Raw genomic sequence first — 17,583 nt, 5'->3', positions numbered from 1 at the left:
AGTGACAAAGTGAGCAGGGGGAAGAGGAGTGTGAACGACAGGCCAGCAGTGACAGCTCAGAAACCCCCCAACACTCGGCTGCAGCAGTGACAGCAGAGTGCTAAAGGTGCTGCTGGGAAGGGACACGGCCCAGTTCAGTGTTACAGAACAACTGGCTGAGCTCAGAGTGACAAACCTCGGTGACCATCAGCACCCATCACACCTGCCCCTTGCAGCCCCCAAGGGCCAGAGGCACCTTGTTACACACACCCCCCCTCAACATCAGGTACAGTGAGGTGAGAGAGGATAAGATGCATCTCTCTCACTAGCAGTCCTCCCACCCATCCCCATGTGCAGAAGTCACGCAGAGACCTTCACCCAAGGGCCTTTTTAATGGGTCGGTAGGTGGGACACCCCATGCACAGGTCAGTTTGCTCACTGCCTGTTCTGTGCCCTCACACAGGGGCCAGACCTTGCCAAAACAGCTGCTGTCAGACACAGAGCTCAGCTATGGCCCAGCACAGCACCAGGCCGGGCCCTGGACACAGCACAGGCTCCTCCCTCGGTTCTCTGGCAGAGCTCCCGCTGAGCCCCAGCCGTGCCGTGGCACACCAGGCCTGCCCCGCAGTTCCAGCCCAGCTGTGCCCCTCGGCCGAGGGAGAGGCAGCAGCAGAGCAGGGAGATCCCCCAGCTACAACCCAGCAGGATCAGCCCAGAAGGTCCCGGAAAAGGTGATGGGGCAGAAAGTCCCGTGGAGCCATGGAAAGGATTCCCGGAGCAGGAGCTGAGCACAGCAAGGCAGGAGCGCTAGTCCTCGGCCAGCGGAGGGGGCGTCAGGTGCAGCTGGAAGGTCTCGTTCTGGAAGACGCTGCTGGAGGCACTGCTGTCCCCGTGGGAACTGCTGAGCAGCCCGTGCCTGTCACCGCCGCGCGCCAGTTCCGTCAGCAGAGCCAACTGCAGGGAAAGGCCATGGAGTCACCCTCCTGCACCCCGGAACGCCCACACAGGGACACAGGGCTGGGGTCACCCTGTTCCTGCATCCCGGAATGCCCACACAGGGACACAGGGACAGAGGGCTGGGGTCACCCTCCTGCACCCTGGAACGCCCACACAGGGACACAGGGACAGAGGGCTGGGGTCACCCTGTTCCTGCACCCTGGAACACCCACACAGGGACACAGAGACAGAGGGCTGGGGTCACCCTGTTCCTGCACCCCGGAATGCCCACACAGGGAGCACAGGGACACAGGGCTGGGGTCACCCTCCTGCACCCTGGAACGCCCACACAGGGAGCACAGGGACACAGGGCTGGGGTCACCCTGTTCCTGCACCCCAGAATGCCCACACAGGGACACAGAGACAGAGGGCTGGGGTCACCCTCCTGCACCCTGGAACGCCGACACAGGGACACAGGGCTGGGGTCACCCTGTTCCTGCACCCCGGAATGCCCACACAGGGACACAGGGACAGAGGGCTGGGGTCACCCTGTTCCTGCACCCTGGAACGCCCACACAGGGACACAGGGACACAGGGCTGGGGTCACCCTGTTCCTGCACCCCGGAATGCCCACACAGGGACACAGGGCTGGGGTCACCCTGTTCCTGCACCCCGGAATGCCCACACAGGGACACAGGGCTGGGCATCACTCTGTCCCTGCAGCAACCAGGGGAATCTTAACTATGTAAAGCAGAGGGCATGGGGACTATGGAAGGGCCCTACAGAGCAACCTGTGAGACACCAGCCCTGAACTGAACAACTCCTCAGGGGTCTTTAGGTTGATTTAAAGTCACATAATTGAAAATCAAGCCCAGGAAGAGCTGAAAGTGGCAACAACTACAGCCAAAACAGGCAGGAGGCACAAGGGAAATGTCAGGGACAGAGGAAGTTGTGCTGTCCCCGGGACAACATGAGGCCAGGAGCAGGGAGCATTCCAAGTGACCGTGGGAATCACAGTGTCTGGAGGGGAGGTTAGTTAGAAACCTAAAAAGGATCTGAGAAGCCTCACCCCACGGACACTGTCAGGCCCAGCCCCACAGCCAGTGGCATTCCCATGGTTTCCCTGCCCACGAATTCCCCAGCGTGGCTGCCTCAGGATGTGCCACAGCCAGCTCTGTGCACAGCCAAGTGCCAGCACTAGCCCAGACCCAAGAGAAAAGCCAGAGCCCTCACTGCCAGCACTGATGTCTGGCTTGGCCATGTGCACAGTGCCTGGCACCAGCCTAAACCCGGGGAAAACGGCGGGTACGTACCCGGGAGGTTCCGCGGTTCAGTCGGCAGAGCTGGTCAAAAGCCTGGATTTGCTGAGGATCCAACAGAGACTCTGAACTCGTCTAACAAAGAGAGTGAGAAGGTTACAGAAACCACACACAGCAAGGTATTGAGTTCCCATACACAGAAATCACTCCTAGGCCTGGAGCAGCTGGTCCCCAGCCTGTCTGGGAGGCCTTTTGAGCCATCTTCCCCTTGGCTTCAAGCCACTGTGTGCTCCTCAGGGTTGAAGAAGACAGTCCTGTTGTGCCACAAAGGACAGATACAGCTCTACACCCACCATGACTTATTGCTGGGCTGTCTGTGATGGCACAGACTGACAGTATTGACGTACCCTTGGGGGAAGGAAAGAAGGGATGGGGAATCTGCCTCCCTGAGCCAGCTGGGAAGAGAAGCAATGGGTCTGTGTCGATGAGCAGCCTCTCCAGGGCTCCTCTCTGGGCAGCAGCACCAGCTCCCCAGTCCTGCCTCATCTGCCCAGCCCTGCTCAGCCCCACACAGCCTCGGGGCACAGGCTGTGCCTGGCAGGTACAGGAACGTGACTGTGCCAGGGACTGGGAACAGCTAATGGGATCCTAAGGAGCCTTCTTCCCCCCAGTGGGATGTTACAGACTGAAAGCTGGGAAATGGGTGGGAAGGTGTGAGTCACACAGCAGTGGCAGCCACGTCCCCTGGGACTGACCACAACAGCCAGGGTGGCACTGCCCAGCCAGGGGGACAAGGCTGAGTGTCCCCCAGCAGTGAGGGGCAGCTACAGAGCTGCAGAGAGAGGGCCCACAGCTGAACCAAGCACTGAGACAAGCAGGGCTGCACACTCAGACTGCTGTAAACGGCACAGTTTACTTATCCCACAGAGAGATGACAAAGCATCACAGACTCTTATAGGTTTGTTCCATTTATCACACCACTGTGTTTCTATTTTGAATGTTTCTGCTCATACTGCAAAGGAAAAGCATCATCAAGAAACCACAACAGGAGCCAGGGGAACAGCCTCCCTCATGAGCAGCAGGCTGGCATCTGTTGTCTCCAGGGAGCTATTTTTAAGGGAACATGCAAATATTTTCCCCAAAATACATTTCCCAAGGGCTATTAACCCAAAATGCTACAGAGTCCTACCAGTGGGGACTGACTGAAACTGCATTGACTTTAAACTCTCTTTGGCAGTGGAAGGTGCACCGAGCCCACCACAGGATTCCTGAAGCCTGGATAGGTCCATGACTGCCCTGAAGCCACATGCATCTTGCCTTTGACCATCAATCTGGGAATGAGGAATGTCTCAAGTGCAGATCCCTTGTGCTGGAAGCATGAGCCACACACACTCACTCCTTCCCCCCCAAGATGCTCCCTCTAGTGCAAACCACTATTTGCTGGTTGCCAGTCAAGGAGCCAGATGGCCCATTCGCTGTCCACACGGCACAGATCCTGGAGCTGGGGACACTGAGGGGCAGGTACCAAAGCTGGGGTGTCACTGGCACTTCCCAGGGCCTCACAGGACATCCTCACCTGGAAAGAGCAAAAAGCAAGGAAAACCTGCCCTCCACAGTTGCTGTGGCCACAGGCACTCAAGGCCAAGGAAAATGCAACATAATTGGCTCCCCTCTCCTGCACTCTCCCTACCACACGTGTGTAACTATCAATCAGGCTGTTCCCAGGCTGATGAGCTGAAATATTGCAGGCAATTCTTTCTGTTGTCATGGAAACCACTGCTGTCAGGCCTTTTCCTTCCTCCCCGTCACTAAAGGCACACTTCCCTCCAGGAGGCTCTGTGGTGTCGGTGGAAGGCGCTGGGCTCACCCCAGAGCACAGCCCCTGCCTCAGGGCCAGCAGCTCCAGTGTCTAAGCAGGACAAAGCCCTTGGCACCTCCCAAGCCACTTCCAGCCAAATCCCAACATCCCTTTGGAAAGACCTCAGACTAGACAAAGAACCCCAGAGAAAAGTGATCCCCTGAGGATCTGGGCCAAGGAGAAAGGCTCATTCCCCAGCTCTCCAGGATCCCACCACTAATGCTCATCTCAGTTGCAGAGTTTTTGCTTGCACGTATTCCACCCCCTCTGGGAGTCGCCACACAGCCCTCCCAAGCCTGCAATTATCTTTAACGGCTACAAACCCCATCCTAAGCAAAGCACATCACAGCAGTTTGAGCAGAGGCACTGTCTGCAGTCACACAAGAGACCCACCCCAGAGCTGCTCCTCAGCACAAGTTCCATCCACACAAAGATACTGCTGCATCAGTTAAAGCTTCAGAGCACCACAGTGCCCCAGGGGCTGCCCCCCAGCATGGGGAGAGGCAGCCAGAAGTCCTGGGAAGGCTTTGGGATTCCTAGGAACAAAGGCAGACCCCCATTTACAGAGCCCAGGGGCAGTGGACACGAAGCCCATGCCCTGCCCTCTCCCCTGCAGCTGGGCACTCTCACTGCAGCTCAACCAGCCTCACAAACAGGTACCCAAACTCAGTGTTTTATTGAAAGCTGAGCCAACTAATGTTAAGGTAAGGAAATCTACTTCTCTTCTGCTGTCCTCATGGACTCGCAGGAACCTGCAGCAATCACCCAGACAGAGGCAGCTCTGACCCAAACTCACTGGAATGGCACTGACATTCCCGAACTGTTAATGAGTCTCGGGGAACGCTCAGGACAGCCCCGAGGGAGCAGCGAGCGGTGCTACTGCTGCGGCAGCCTCTGCGGAGCCACTGCAGTGCCACCCGGACAGCCACGGCCCTGCCGCGGGGACAGCCACACTCACGGGCAGCCCTGCCCCGGTACAGCCCCGAACCACGGCAGAGGGACCTGCTGCCCCATGGCCAGTCCCCCGAACTCAGCCCTGCCCCATGGCCAGCCCCCCGGGCTCAGCAGAGGGACCGGCTGCCCCATGGCCAGCCCCCCGGGCTCAGCAGAGGGACCGGCTGCCCCATGGCCAGCCCCCCGGGCTCAGCAGAGGGACCGGCTGCCCCATGGCCAGCCCCCCGGGCTCAGCAGAGGGACCGGCTGCCCCATGGCCAGCCCCCCGGGCTCAGCACTGCCCTGGGGGCCCCAGAGCCACGGCAGAAGGACAGGCTGCCCCATGGCCAGCCCCCCGGGCTCAACACTGCCCTGGCAGCAGGACACGCTGCCTGCAGCCAACAGCCCCGAGCCAGCAAGGAGCACAGCCTTGCCCCAGCCTGTCACACACCCCTCCCTCGCCTCTCCCCAGGAGTACCCTGGGCAAGGCAGATGTCTCCAGCTGAACTTCGTGAACTTCAGGAGCAAACCTCTCGCTCAAGGCAGGCAGAGCACAGGTTTATTTGTGCTCTGATACACTCACTGCTGCTGCAACGTGAGCCTGCAGGGATGGGGCAGAGCAGGGAACTGTCTGTGTCGGGGATCTGGAAGGGCACAGCACCTCCCTACTCCTCAGGTAGTGGCTCCTGCCGACACGAGGCACTGCTGGAACATTCCCTTGGACTTTCACTGATGCCTTCAGCCAAAGCAGCTGCCCAGGATTAATTAGACAAACACAAACCCCACACACCCTCACTGGACACAGCAGATGAGGCATTGGCAGCACATGGATAAATGTTATGTAAAGACTATGCCCAGCAGGTTTGTGCTAGGGCTGAGCTCAGCTCAGTGCCTGAGCCCAACAGGACAGAGGCCTCTCTGCAGGAAGGCAAGGAATTCACCTTCCAAAGGTTAACACTGAAGGGCTGCAGTGTTCTCTCCGTGGCAGGAGCTGGGGAGAGAAAGGGAAAGTAATCATGGAATCTGCTGGGCTGGAAGGGACCCACAGGGACTGAGTTCAACTCCTGTCCCTGTGAAGACACCCCAACAATCCCACACCTGTGCCTGAGAGCATCATCCAAACACTCCCGGAGCTCTGGCAGCCTTGGGGCCGTGCCCACCCCCCTCTGGGAGAAGAACCTTTTCTTGAGATCCAACCTAACTCTGCCCTGACACAACTCCAGACTTTCCCTCGGGTCTGGTGTAAAGACACACAGAAGAAGGAAGAAGTCCTACTCGGTGTAAGAAGGGTTAGTGACCCCTCCTGGCAGAGATTTTTTGATACTGTGAGCCCAACCCTTCCAGAACACCCCAGGGAACACCTGCTATCCATCCCCTTTGGATCTCCTGACCCTGGGAGCAGCCTGGTGCTGCTGTCCAAGAGGGAGGTTTCCAAGGTGCTTCAGAGGCCCTGGGGCAGTTCAGGGGCTCAGCTGCAGCTGCCCAAACCAAACACTGTTCTCCTTGTGCAGCAGGGAGGTGGGACATGGAAACTGCAGCTCCCCATTGATGGATTTACCAGAGAGAGACGCTCACCTGCATTTCCAAAAGCTGCCTTCAGGAACAGGCAGTGTCCCTGGGCTCCAGCCAGCACACCTCACACAGCAAAATCACCTCTCTTGCCCTGCCACCAAGCACCATAAACAGCCAAAACCTCAGCTTCCATTTATTTTGCTCCCCTCCTTCAGAGAACCATCAGAAGAGAGGAGTCATCTGCACCCTTAAGCCTTGGGCCGTTTGGTTATCCCTGGGCTTGGAATCACAGTGGGGAACAGCCACCCCCCCTCCAGCAACAGGAGCAATCCCAGCCCAAGGATCTCTGGCAGGTCTGTGGGAATATCCACAGGCTGCAGCAGCCCAGTATCTGCCACTGCATTTAAATGAGTCTGTTCTACAAATCCTCCCAGATATGGAATGTTTTAATAAAAGGGAGGACATTTTTATCAAACTGTAGGAATAGCTTCTCAGAAACTGAGTTGTAAAGTCAAGCCAAGATTCCCCACTGCAGCTTTGCCACCCTTTCTCTTAAGCAGGGCATGACCCTTCCACAGGACATCCCAGTCTCACTGCTCTTGGCTTTAGGCAGTTTGGAATTCAGCTGTCCCTGCTTCTTGTCAGCCTTTCAGGGCCCCAGAGTGCCAGACCTGGGATTGCAGGAAGTGCAAGGAGCCTTCTGCCAGGCTGCATGTTGCTCTGTAGGAGGGCCAGGGGAGACAACTACAATTCTCTCTGATTTTCCTCTAAAACCCCCACAAAACAACAAAACTAGCCCACCTCTCTAGTACCAAAAGTCTCAAAAAAGCCATTTTTTATTTAAAAGCTGCTCAAGGATAATTATGTTTTTCAAATCAGTCTTTCTAAATTTGTATTTTGTTTTCAGTTTTAGCTTTGGTGCCAGTCCTCCTCACCCTGCTCATGAACACTCCTGCACTCAGACTTCTATTTACTAAATCCATTTTGTTTCCAAACAATCCTAAACATGGATGTTCTGTGTTTCCAGTGCCTTCCCCACGTGCTGAAGTGAAGGAATCCCCCCCAAAGCCAAGTCCAAAGCTGAAGGACGGGGTGTGTGCTCAGTTAATGTGTACATGGAATATTCCCCCCAGAGCAGAGAATGCACAGCTGTGGAACTGTATCAAACACTGATTATCTCCTTGGTGTTATTGGGGGGGATCACAGTTGGGTGTTTTCATAGTTAGGAAGGCCTTGACATTTTTTTATCACTGGAGACAAGCTAATAACTGATGGTCACTGTTACACTGGAAACAGTAAAACTGGCTCTGTTTACCGATCGATGGAGGTCACGTAACATCTGTCTGGCCCTCAAACAAGTATTAGTGAAAACCCCAACCTCAACCTTCCCTGCAGACATGAGAAAGCTCCCAGAGGTGCTGCAGAGGGCCCGGCCCCAGGGCTCTGGAGGGCTCACAGACAGGGATGCTGGAAGGCTGCAGGACAGAGCTCAAAGGTAGAGGCTGACAAACTGGATTAACTGTGGGTCACGTCCATTGTCCGTCCTGGCGTGACTTGACAGGATTAAACTCCTGAATAAAACATATTTGCCATCTGGCTCCAACAAGGGTGTCCTCAGAGCTCGGGCACCCCCTCAGGCACGGGGTAACCAGTGTGGCAGCTCAGGGGCTCCTGGCAGTGCCTGCAGGACTTATGGCCCAGGGGCAAGGCTGTTCTCCCCTGATCCTGTACACAGGCTGGCACAATACATGGAAAACACAAACCAGCCCACTGAAATGAGGCAAAGGAGTTTTGGGGATGGCTGGCTGAGACATCAGGAGATTACAGCAGGTATTTAGGCAGAGTCCAGCTGCTGTGCCTTCACCTAACACGCCTCAGCTCACTTCAAACAGCACAACAGCAATACTGCAAGATTTCCATCAGACTAAACCCACCACAAACATGAGCTTTCATTTCCTTTAACTCTCATTCATGGTGAGGTAGGGAAGAGAGGACAGATGATCCATTAACCCCAGATGATTATCCTTGGGAAGTCAGCAAGGTTTAGGGGATAACACAGAAAGTACAAACTTCTGGTAGCAGACCCAGGGGAAAGAAAAGCTCCTCTGCCCTTCTCTCTGTTCCCCTTCCCTAGGGCAGTGTCCCAAGCCCTCACCCCAGTCAGGCTCAGCTTCAGTACATGCTGTCACACCCCCAGTAGTGGCTCAGAGCTGGCTCGTGGTGTGTCTCCACCTCCCTAATTTCAGGGACTGGCTACAGCACCACACACAGAACAGGGCAGAGAAACACTGTCTGCTGGGCTGTCGTTCCACATACACATCTCAGCCACACTGCACAACTCAGACTGACAGCCTTTGCTTGGGCAGGGCAGAATCGGTGCTGCAGAACACACTCCAGATGCTCAGTGGCATTTCTCAGTATGAGGCTACTCCTAATTCAAGGCTTCCTAAGAAAATAAATACCTCAGCTGAAGATTTCCCTATGGAAAAATATTTTCCCTATGGAAAAATAAAAACCACATTTGATTTTTGCCAAGAGACAGATGAGGCTTTCAGGGTCTTCAAAGTGGCTGCAAGAAAACAGCTCCCCACAGATCCATGTGCAGAGGGCCTGGAAGCTCCAGAGATGGCTCTGAGGGGTCAGGGGAGGGCAGGGCTGGGAGCACAACCCTGTGAATGGGACCTCCCTCAGGATTTCCTGTGCACAAACAGCAGCTTGTTCAGCACAGAGTTGCGTGTCCGCCAGCAGAGTTAAGAGGGAACACAGAAGCTCCATCTCCTCCACATTGCCAGCTCTTCCCCCACCACAAAAGTCAGTTCTGTAACCCAGCCCACAGCCTGGTCAGAGGGATTGTTACCTCTCAGGGTTAACGGATGCTGCTGAGAGCTGATTGTTCAGCAAAGAAACTTCCTGGAGAGGCTGGAGATTCTACAGTCTGTTGCCAAGTCTAAATATACTCAGCTTTTTAAAGCTCTGACTGCACAACAGTTTGATCACATGCAAGTACAACAGTTAAATATTGTAATTTCAGTACGTGAGGAACATCACAAACTTGGAGAGGATCTGGGACATGGGGAGGAGGAGGTGGGGGCCTGAAGCAGTGCTGGGGCTCTGCTGGGCTGGGCTGGCTGTGTGTGGAGCAGGAAGTGATGGCTTCCCTGCCAAGAGCACATGACAGCAGCAGGGAGCACCCCACACTCTGATTGCCTGGGATGGAGTTTCCAGCCAGCAGCAGGTGACCTGTGCTGTAACCCCTTTCCTCCCCTCCACATGTCCCTTTTAGCCCTGAGTCCCAGCCAGTCCTTCACTTTCATAGACACATCAGTTAAATAAGGGGAAACATCTTCCCTTCCCTGCCCTGATCATTCCCAGGCATCTGGAGCAATTTCCCCATCTTTCTTGGGAGATGTCCACACTGGTGTCAAAGGGCTCTGACTGACTGCCCATGACAAACTCAGGCATACAGTTATCAGGCACAGGGATCGAGTGTCAGGCACTCAAATGCTGAATGCAGTTCTAGTATTTAATTTTGCCTTGAGCTTCTGAGGGGCACCCTGGCCTGTCATCCCCATTGACACCCACTCCTTGGGAGACGTGGTGCTGCTGAACCTGCCCAGCTTCAGAGCCAGTGCCCACACACAGCACAGCAGGACAGCTCACACAGGGTTTGGGAGCATCCTGGTTGGAGCACAGAGGGTTTACAAGCTCCTGGCAAAGCTTTTCTTGCTGTCTCCAATAAGGCACTAACATGAGCTGACTGCAGAGGCTGCAGGGGCTCCACACAAGCCCCTGAGGTTTCCCTGAAGTTCCTCTTCCCCCACGAGTGCCCTGAGCAGGAAGCCTTCCCTGTCAGTGCCAGGAGCTGCCTGATGCCACCAGCCAGCTTGGGAGCAGCACTGATTTGGCAGAAACTGAAATCATCTGCTGGAAGAAAGCTAAAGTACTACTATAAAAACATACTCTGAGACTGAATTATTTTGGCTCCAGCAGTGAAGACTCAGTGCTCTGTGGGCATCTGTGTGGTGACAAATGCACAAAGTGCCTCAAGGCACAGGAACAAACCCTCCCCAGGGGCCTCCTTTGCCGAGCAGAGTTCAGCTCCCCACGAGCAGTGTCCCTGAAGACACCCCAACAAGCTGCCTGCCACTGTGGCTCACAGCCCTCAGCACAGTGCCAGGCAGGAGACAGCTCCATGCACATGGAGACTGCACTTCTGTTTCAGTTAGGGGTGGTGAAACTGCCTGAGCACAAATACTGACAATAAATACAAGCTAATTCTCTGTTCTCTCACTCAAATCCAGCTGCATCAGTCTTGGTTACACACAACCTCCTTAAAACATTGTGCAAGCTCTTTAAGTGAGTCAAATCCATCCCAGACCTTACCCCAGAGCCTGGTTATGTGCTGGGAAGGTAGAATGGAGGCTCCACGATCCAGCCACAGGGAACATGCCAACTTTATATGTAAGTTCTATAGAAGACATATCTGAAAATTATTTGAAAGGAACTGCCCCTGCAGTGGCCCATCCCAGACTCTCCCAAACAAGACAGAGTAGTGGATGCACATAGCAGGAAAGCAGCTGCAAGCACCCAGCTGGCCCTGCCACCAGCTCCCAGACCTTCTGGATGAACACATTTCCATGACTTCCACAGCTATGTCCCCACCAAAATAAAATGACATTCAGAAAGAGGACCAGTCAGATGCTGGTAGTGTTTGACAGCTCCTGATCAGGGGCTTCCCTGGAAACACAGACTCACATGAGACCAAAGCAATGACAAAGCTGATCCAAAGAGAAACCACTTCACAAACCTTACCTGTGCCAGGGATGCTCCAGTTCCTTTTTTCAGCTCTGAGAAGTTCTCACTCAGCTTTCCTCCCTTATTACTTGAGTTGCACTTGTAGCACATCCACCTCATGAGCCCCTTGGTGACTGTGCCACAATCCTTGCTCAGCAGGCACAGCGAATGGTACAAGTGGCCACAGCTGCAAAGAGAAGCAATCAGAGCCTGCAGGCAGGGCAGCACCTCCTGAGCTCTGCACGGCGAGGGGGAATGGCTGGGCACTGGGAAACAAGGAATGCCGATCAGCAGGGTACACACTCCCTTCCCACCTCCTCACCCTCCTGAGGGGTTACCAGACTCACAAAAAGAACAGTGATACAGCTGATACAGCTACAGACCATAACACCAAGGTAATAATGATCTTGTCCTGTTTTACAGACACCTGGCCCCAGAGGGGAGCATGGGAGGGGCCAGCTGTGCACACAGCCAGGGCTGTGCTGAGTCTGAGGTGTGCAGATACACAGGAGAGCCCAGGGGGCTGCAGTGACCCAAGAGCACTGCTGGGAGAGAGGCAGGACACTGCCAGCCAGCCACAGAACTGGGAGGCAGTTCCTTGCAGAGAGGCAGAGCTGGCTGCATGCAAATCAGGCTCTGGTGGGTTTGATTAGCCAGCCCTCCACAGGGAGACATGCTCACAGGAATACAGATGGGTACTCGTGCAGGTTAAACAGCAGGAGCTTTTTCCCCGTTTTAAAACTACTAACAAAGTCCCACCCCTTACATTTACCTGAATACAATGATTTCATCCGCAGTTTCCTGCCTCCTCTTGTACTGCTGGAGGCAGATGCAGCAGTAATCCTGCTTTGGGGTGAGCCCCCTCGTGACAGAGGCTCTCAGGTTACACAGAGACCAGTGGAGGTCGTGGTTTAAAAGGCTCGTAGTTGTCTCTAGAAGGGTCTGTGTGGGAGACAACACAGAGTAACTCCGTCAGTCTGTCACCTCCACACTGCACAAACTCCCTGCTGATCAATTCTTCCTAACAAGCAGCTTAGCAGACCACTAAGAGCAAAACCAACCCAATAAAATCCCTTCTCCTATGTTTTCTATCCACTGCCCTCAAAACACTTACCCTTTAGTGGCACGTTAATGGAGGCAATTCCTCTCCACTCTTAACTAGACAAACCCTGTATTGATTTTTGTCAGAGCATTAACAGAGACTTGGCAGGCTCCTTTTGTCATCTTCCCCCTCTACCTGGCAAGTTACTGCTCACATCCCCCACTTGAGGAGAAATGTGCTGATAAAAATCAAAGCCCAAATGCACCATGGCAATTAAAGCATTAAAACCCCCTGAGGTGCTCATCTGTTTGCCCTTCCCAAGAGATGCCCATTTCTGAAGAGCCCAAAGCCAACACCCTGGGGGTGTTCAGTGCCAGGTCCCTGCAGCAGCAGCAGGTGCTGAGCTCTGATCTGTGGCTGCTCCACAGCAGCAGCTCCCAAAGGCTGCACCACTGGTTCCACATGCAGCCTGTCCCAGACACAGGGACTGTGCTGCTCTGACAGCCCTTCCCCAAGAACCCAAACACACAGAAAGGCTCTCCATGCCCAGCTCTCTACAGCAAAGCTGTTTTCCATTGTATTTTCACTGACTGCTGGTGCAGGGAGGCCTGGCCTGAGCAGGAGGCAGGATGGCAGTGCCTCAGGCAGCAGAACCAAGGGGGTGACTTTGGAGAAAGACTGTGCATCCTGTTTAGGGGAAAGGGAGTTTTAGAAAGCTGCTGAAGCGTGGAGACTGCCTGGGGTTTGGGACTGGACAGAGAAAAGCAGGACTGAGATTAAGATGAAATCTCACCAGGTCACAAAGGAAGTGCAGCATTACCATTTAAAACTGCATAGAAAGACAAAACAACAGTTTTGTGCCTTTGAATCCCTAACTGCAGGATGTGCTGGAGAAAAGCAGATGTTTATCCTTCCAGTTCATTTAACACAGAGCTGAGCTGCAGAGGTGTTCACCATGTACCTGTCAGCCCCTTCACTTGCAAGCTGTGGGCAAAACAAACTCATCCTGTCCCCCAGTCAGACAGAAATCACTCACATGGCCACTGCCTTTGCCCTGCAGACAGAAATGACAACTGAGCAGCAGAGCACACAGCTAAAATAGCCCTGTTTGCAGCATGGGCAGAACAGAAACAGGGCAGCTCACCTGCTCATAGTTAAAGGTGTCCAGCATTCCCAGGACAAGGCCCTGAATTTCTCCAAGTTTCCCTTTTCCATAAACTGGATCCTGTATAAAGAAATGAAAAGCTGCAGTTGAATCACAGGATGTGATCATTCTGATTATTTCTAAATAATTTTTTCCTCCAGATTGGCACCACAAACAGAACCTTTGACTGCAGTTAAATATGTTGCACATGCCCAGGCACAGCACAATAATCCCATGTATTGATGGGTAAGTTCATAATTAGCAAAACTCAGTCAATGACATCAATACTAATTAGTGTGGTTTGGTCAAAAGCCTTTAGACCTTGGAAACCCCATTCAGGAGATGCAGGAGCTGCCTGGAGAAGGCATTTGAGGAACACTGAAGGAAAGAGCATGTCCAGCCACGTCCTGGACCCCCCCCAGCCACCTCCTGGGCCACCCCCAGCCACCTCCCAGGCCCCTGCTGCCCCCTGCTCTTGCCCAGTCAGGGGTAACTCAGCCCCAAGCTCATCCCACACCCCCTCAGCTGCAGGAATCCCAGGCACTCCTGATCCCACATCAGGTGGCAGAGGGAACAGGGGCCTCCAGGGCTCTCCCAGTGCTGCAGGGGTGATTCCCACATGCCCTGAGCAGCTCTATCTCCATGTCCCAGCAGCACAAATGAGGGTCTGTGGTACAATTCATCGCCCTGGTGCACCTCATCCTTCCCCAGCCCTGCTCCAGCCCAGCCCAAACACCCCCTCCTGCTGCACAGCCAACCTGGCACCCTCTGAAGCATCAGTTGGACAGGAAAATGGCAACAGGACAACCACAGCCCCTTCCAACAGGGAGATGGGCAAAGCCCTGGGAGAGGGGAGAGCCTTGGCACCATCCTTCCCTGCTGCACAGCATGATGGGATCCTGCTCCCAGGGGCACTGGACATGCCAGGAACTGCCTCTGCCCCACCACAGCACAGGGACAGCTTGTGGTGGCTCCTTGTGACTTTAACAAAAGTGAGAAGGAAGGCAGGAGTCAGGTCAGTGGCAGGACCTACTGGCTGCTGCAGGGGTGTGATCCCTGTGTCCTGGACAGTCTGACCCACGAAGACCAAGGTTGTGCCCTTCCCATCCCAGCCCGGCACCACCGAGGCCACATGTGCCTGTAACTGCAACAAATCCATCCAGGAATGCCTCAAGAGAGGGTCTGGGAAGTCACCCCTGTGTAACACAAATCCCCAACTGGCAGACATTGAGTTGGACCTGGAAAGCAGCACTCTGCCTGCTGGGAGGCAGGGGAAGGACACTGGGGGAAGCTGCTGGGAGCTGAGAGAACAGGAACAGGCAGGACACTGGCAAAAATAAACTGCAAGATGTCAAGAGGAAACTAACCTAGAGAGCAGGAAAACAGTGGGGACACAATGGAAGTGGGAACAGGAGCTGGAAGGACAAGCTCTGGACAAGATCAATGAGAGAAGGGAGGAGGAAGACTGACTCCATGCTGGGACTGGGAAAGGAGGCTCCACAGTGAAAAAGCAATTTGACAGAGCCAGCTAAAGCAGCATGGGATTACACTGCAAAATACTCTGAGGGATCACCACACCAGCTAGAGAAAGCAAGTCAGGGAATTCTTGAACAGCCTTCTTGGGAAACTTGACAGGCAGCAGCACCAACATTCCAGCCTAAATAAAAGCAGCACTGAGTCAAAACCAGCTGTGGATTTGGAGCACAGGGGATGGAGCATGAAGAGCTGATGTGCTGCAGAGGCTCCTTCTCTGCTGGGTGCACACACAGCCTGAACACGCTGCATCATTTAACAGCACAGCACAGGGAGCACAGCCCTGAGTCAGCACAGGGGTGACAGAGGGGCAGCACTGGGACCCCAACCCTGCAGGGCCCTTGGGACCTCCAGCATTACAGAGCCCTGGGGACCCCCACCCCTGCAGGGCCCTGGGGACCACCCCCCCGCAGGGCCCTGGGGACCCCCCCCCCCCCCGCAGGGCTGTGATCCACAGTGCAGAGCAACTCAGTCCTGCACCCTCAGACACTCTGCTAAAGCCCTCCAGAGCATGGCCAAGGAAAGGCCAACACTGTCCAGATACCACCATTTACACACAGCACCTCAAGATTCCTGCCAGTGTAGACTTTTAAAGCCACTTGTATTTTGTGTGGACAGCAGAGGAGGAAGAGGAGATGTGAGGAAGACAGAAGAATAAAGACCCATCTGCATCTTTGCAGAGAGGGAGCACAAGTCCGAGGGCCAGCTTTCACTGGCTCAGTTTTACTCAAGTCATGCTTGATGACCCCTACAAGGAATGGCAAGCAGTTGGGCCACTGAGATCAGCTCAGTTGGTTAAAACCTGGCTGTAATAATGCCAAGGTCATGGGTTCAATCCCCTGTGTGGGCCACTGACTTAAGAGTTGGACTCGATCCTTGTGGGTCCCTTCCAACTCAGAACAGTCTGTGATTCTGTGAAGAAAATGGCCTGTACTGGCTGCAGAGGAGGCCCCTGGTCTGGCCAAGCCCCACACCAGCCAAGTGCCAGCAGTGGGTCCCACAGTGCTCCAGGGTTGGCTGCAGCTCTGCCTCCAGCAGGAATTCATCCACAGCCATCAGGGCACTTTTCCAGACAGTTATGGTGCTTTCTTCCAATTTGCTGCTTTCAGCCCCCACCATAGCTCCAACCACAAGAGCCTGGTGGGATCCGTTACTCTTATGGAGGAATATCCCTCATTAATTCCACCCTATAAAATTGGTCTCGGATTGGAATCCATGCTCTGGATCTGAATGTTGCACCACATGCAGTGGAACAGGCATTGTACCACCCAGGAACAGGTCACAGGCACTGCTCCCAGGCTGGCACTGCCCTGGGAACATGGCACTGGCATGGGAAGCCCAAGCCAAACTGGCTGCCAGTGCCACCCCCACCCCCAGGCAGCTGAGGGAGGGCTGGCAGGTCCTCAGGCACAGGCCAGAGGTGCTCAGGCAGCCCTTCCAGCCAGTCCCACCCCTCCATTTCCAGTTTCTTCCCAGGTCCAGGAAACTGCCCTTGCTTTGCTACCAGTGCAGATAAATGCACTCTGAAGACACATTCACTTGCAGCTTCTCCCCTCTGCAAGGGGACAGAGCAGCCATTGTACACAGAGCTAATCCCAGTGCTGATCCCCAGGGCTGGGAAGAAAAAACAGCCAAAGAGAGTCCTAAGCAGGAAGAGAAAAAGTACAAAGAAAGACTTCCTGGATGTTTCTGCTTCCATTCTGGAACAGTTTCTAGAGATTCCTTCCTTCCCTCCCCTCTTTGGGGTTCCAACAGGCAGCTTTTAAGTTTCTGACTTCTCCAGTTCTCCATTTTGTAGGAGGCATCAGCTGCATGTGCTTACAAAACATTCACAAAGGATTACAGCTTTGTAAAGGAATTAATACTCAACCTCAGCCTCTTCAGAGAGCACTCTCATCCTTAATAACATGGAATTTCTCTTAAAGCTCAAGAGGATTCCTCTGCTCTCTCTCCTAATGCAGCAGTTCAGACTTCCCCATCAGTAACTAACTGCACAACACTGCTGAGGCTGAGCCAGAGCAGAAATGCACCACTGGTCACTTCATGTGCCTTGCTGGTGCTGGGGGGTGTGCTGGGCCAGGCACAAGTCAGGAGCCCCCCTGTTCCCTGGGAAAGCTGCAGGTCTGCCCACAGCCCCTGCAAGGTGCCCTTTAGCAGAGCATTTCGGCTGCAAAGTTGACATTTGCATAAAGTATAATCTGTAAGCAGTTAAGCCCAGAAGAGGAAGAAAAACAGTCCACTAAAACTGGAATACTCTAATTCCTTTTCAGAAAAGGCAAGATAATCTACCTCAGTTTACTGATGTCATCCACCTTCCAACAAATCCCCCAGGGAATTCCTGGGCAGCTGCTCCCCCTCTCAGACTGCAGCTCCAGTGCCTCTCTGCTCTCCCACCAAGCCTGGAGCTCTCTTGGAGCAGCTTTGGAGGGCACTGTCAGACAAGCACCACGTACAGTTCTGGGTTTACTGAACAATCTGGGGGCTTGGGACAGGCTGCCTGCACCCCTAACCCAGGACAGGCTGCCTGCACCCCTAACCCAGGACAGGCTGCCTGCACCCCTAACCCAGGACAGGCTTGGGACAGGCTGCCTGC

General features: G+C 54.3%; 1 protein-coding gene across 1 annotated transcript in view; it reads right to left on the bottom strand.

Annotated features, from left to right (window-relative positions):
* Positions 1-352: 352 nt before the first annotated feature.
* VPS8 (VPS8 subunit of CORVET complex) overlaps positions 353-17,583 on the bottom strand; it is a 72,593-nt gene continuing 55,362 nt past the window's right edge. Inside the window, exons 41-45 of the mRNA XM_071566916.1 lie at positions 13,458-13,538; positions 12,044-12,213; positions 11,290-11,458; positions 2,229-2,309; positions 353-933 (exon numbers count right to left, since the gene is read on the bottom strand). Coding sequence (XP_071423017.1) covers positions 787-933; positions 2,229-2,309; positions 11,290-11,458; positions 12,044-12,213; positions 13,458-13,538 — 648 coding nt within the window. The 3' untranslated portion in view covers positions 353-786. The remainder of the gene's footprint in view (positions 934-2,228; positions 2,310-11,289; positions 11,459-12,043; positions 12,214-13,457; positions 13,539-17,583) is intronic.

This window comes from Pithys albifrons, chromosome 11 (assembly GCF_047495875.1).
Source record: "Pithys albifrons albifrons isolate INPA30051 chromosome 11, PitAlb_v1, whole genome shotgun sequence".
NCBI lineage: Eukaryota > Metazoa > Chordata > Aves > Passeriformes > Thamnophilidae > Pithys > Pithys albifrons.
The sequence above is the reverse complement of the archived record's forward strand: the minus strand, read 5'-3'. Positions and strand labels throughout refer to the sequence as shown.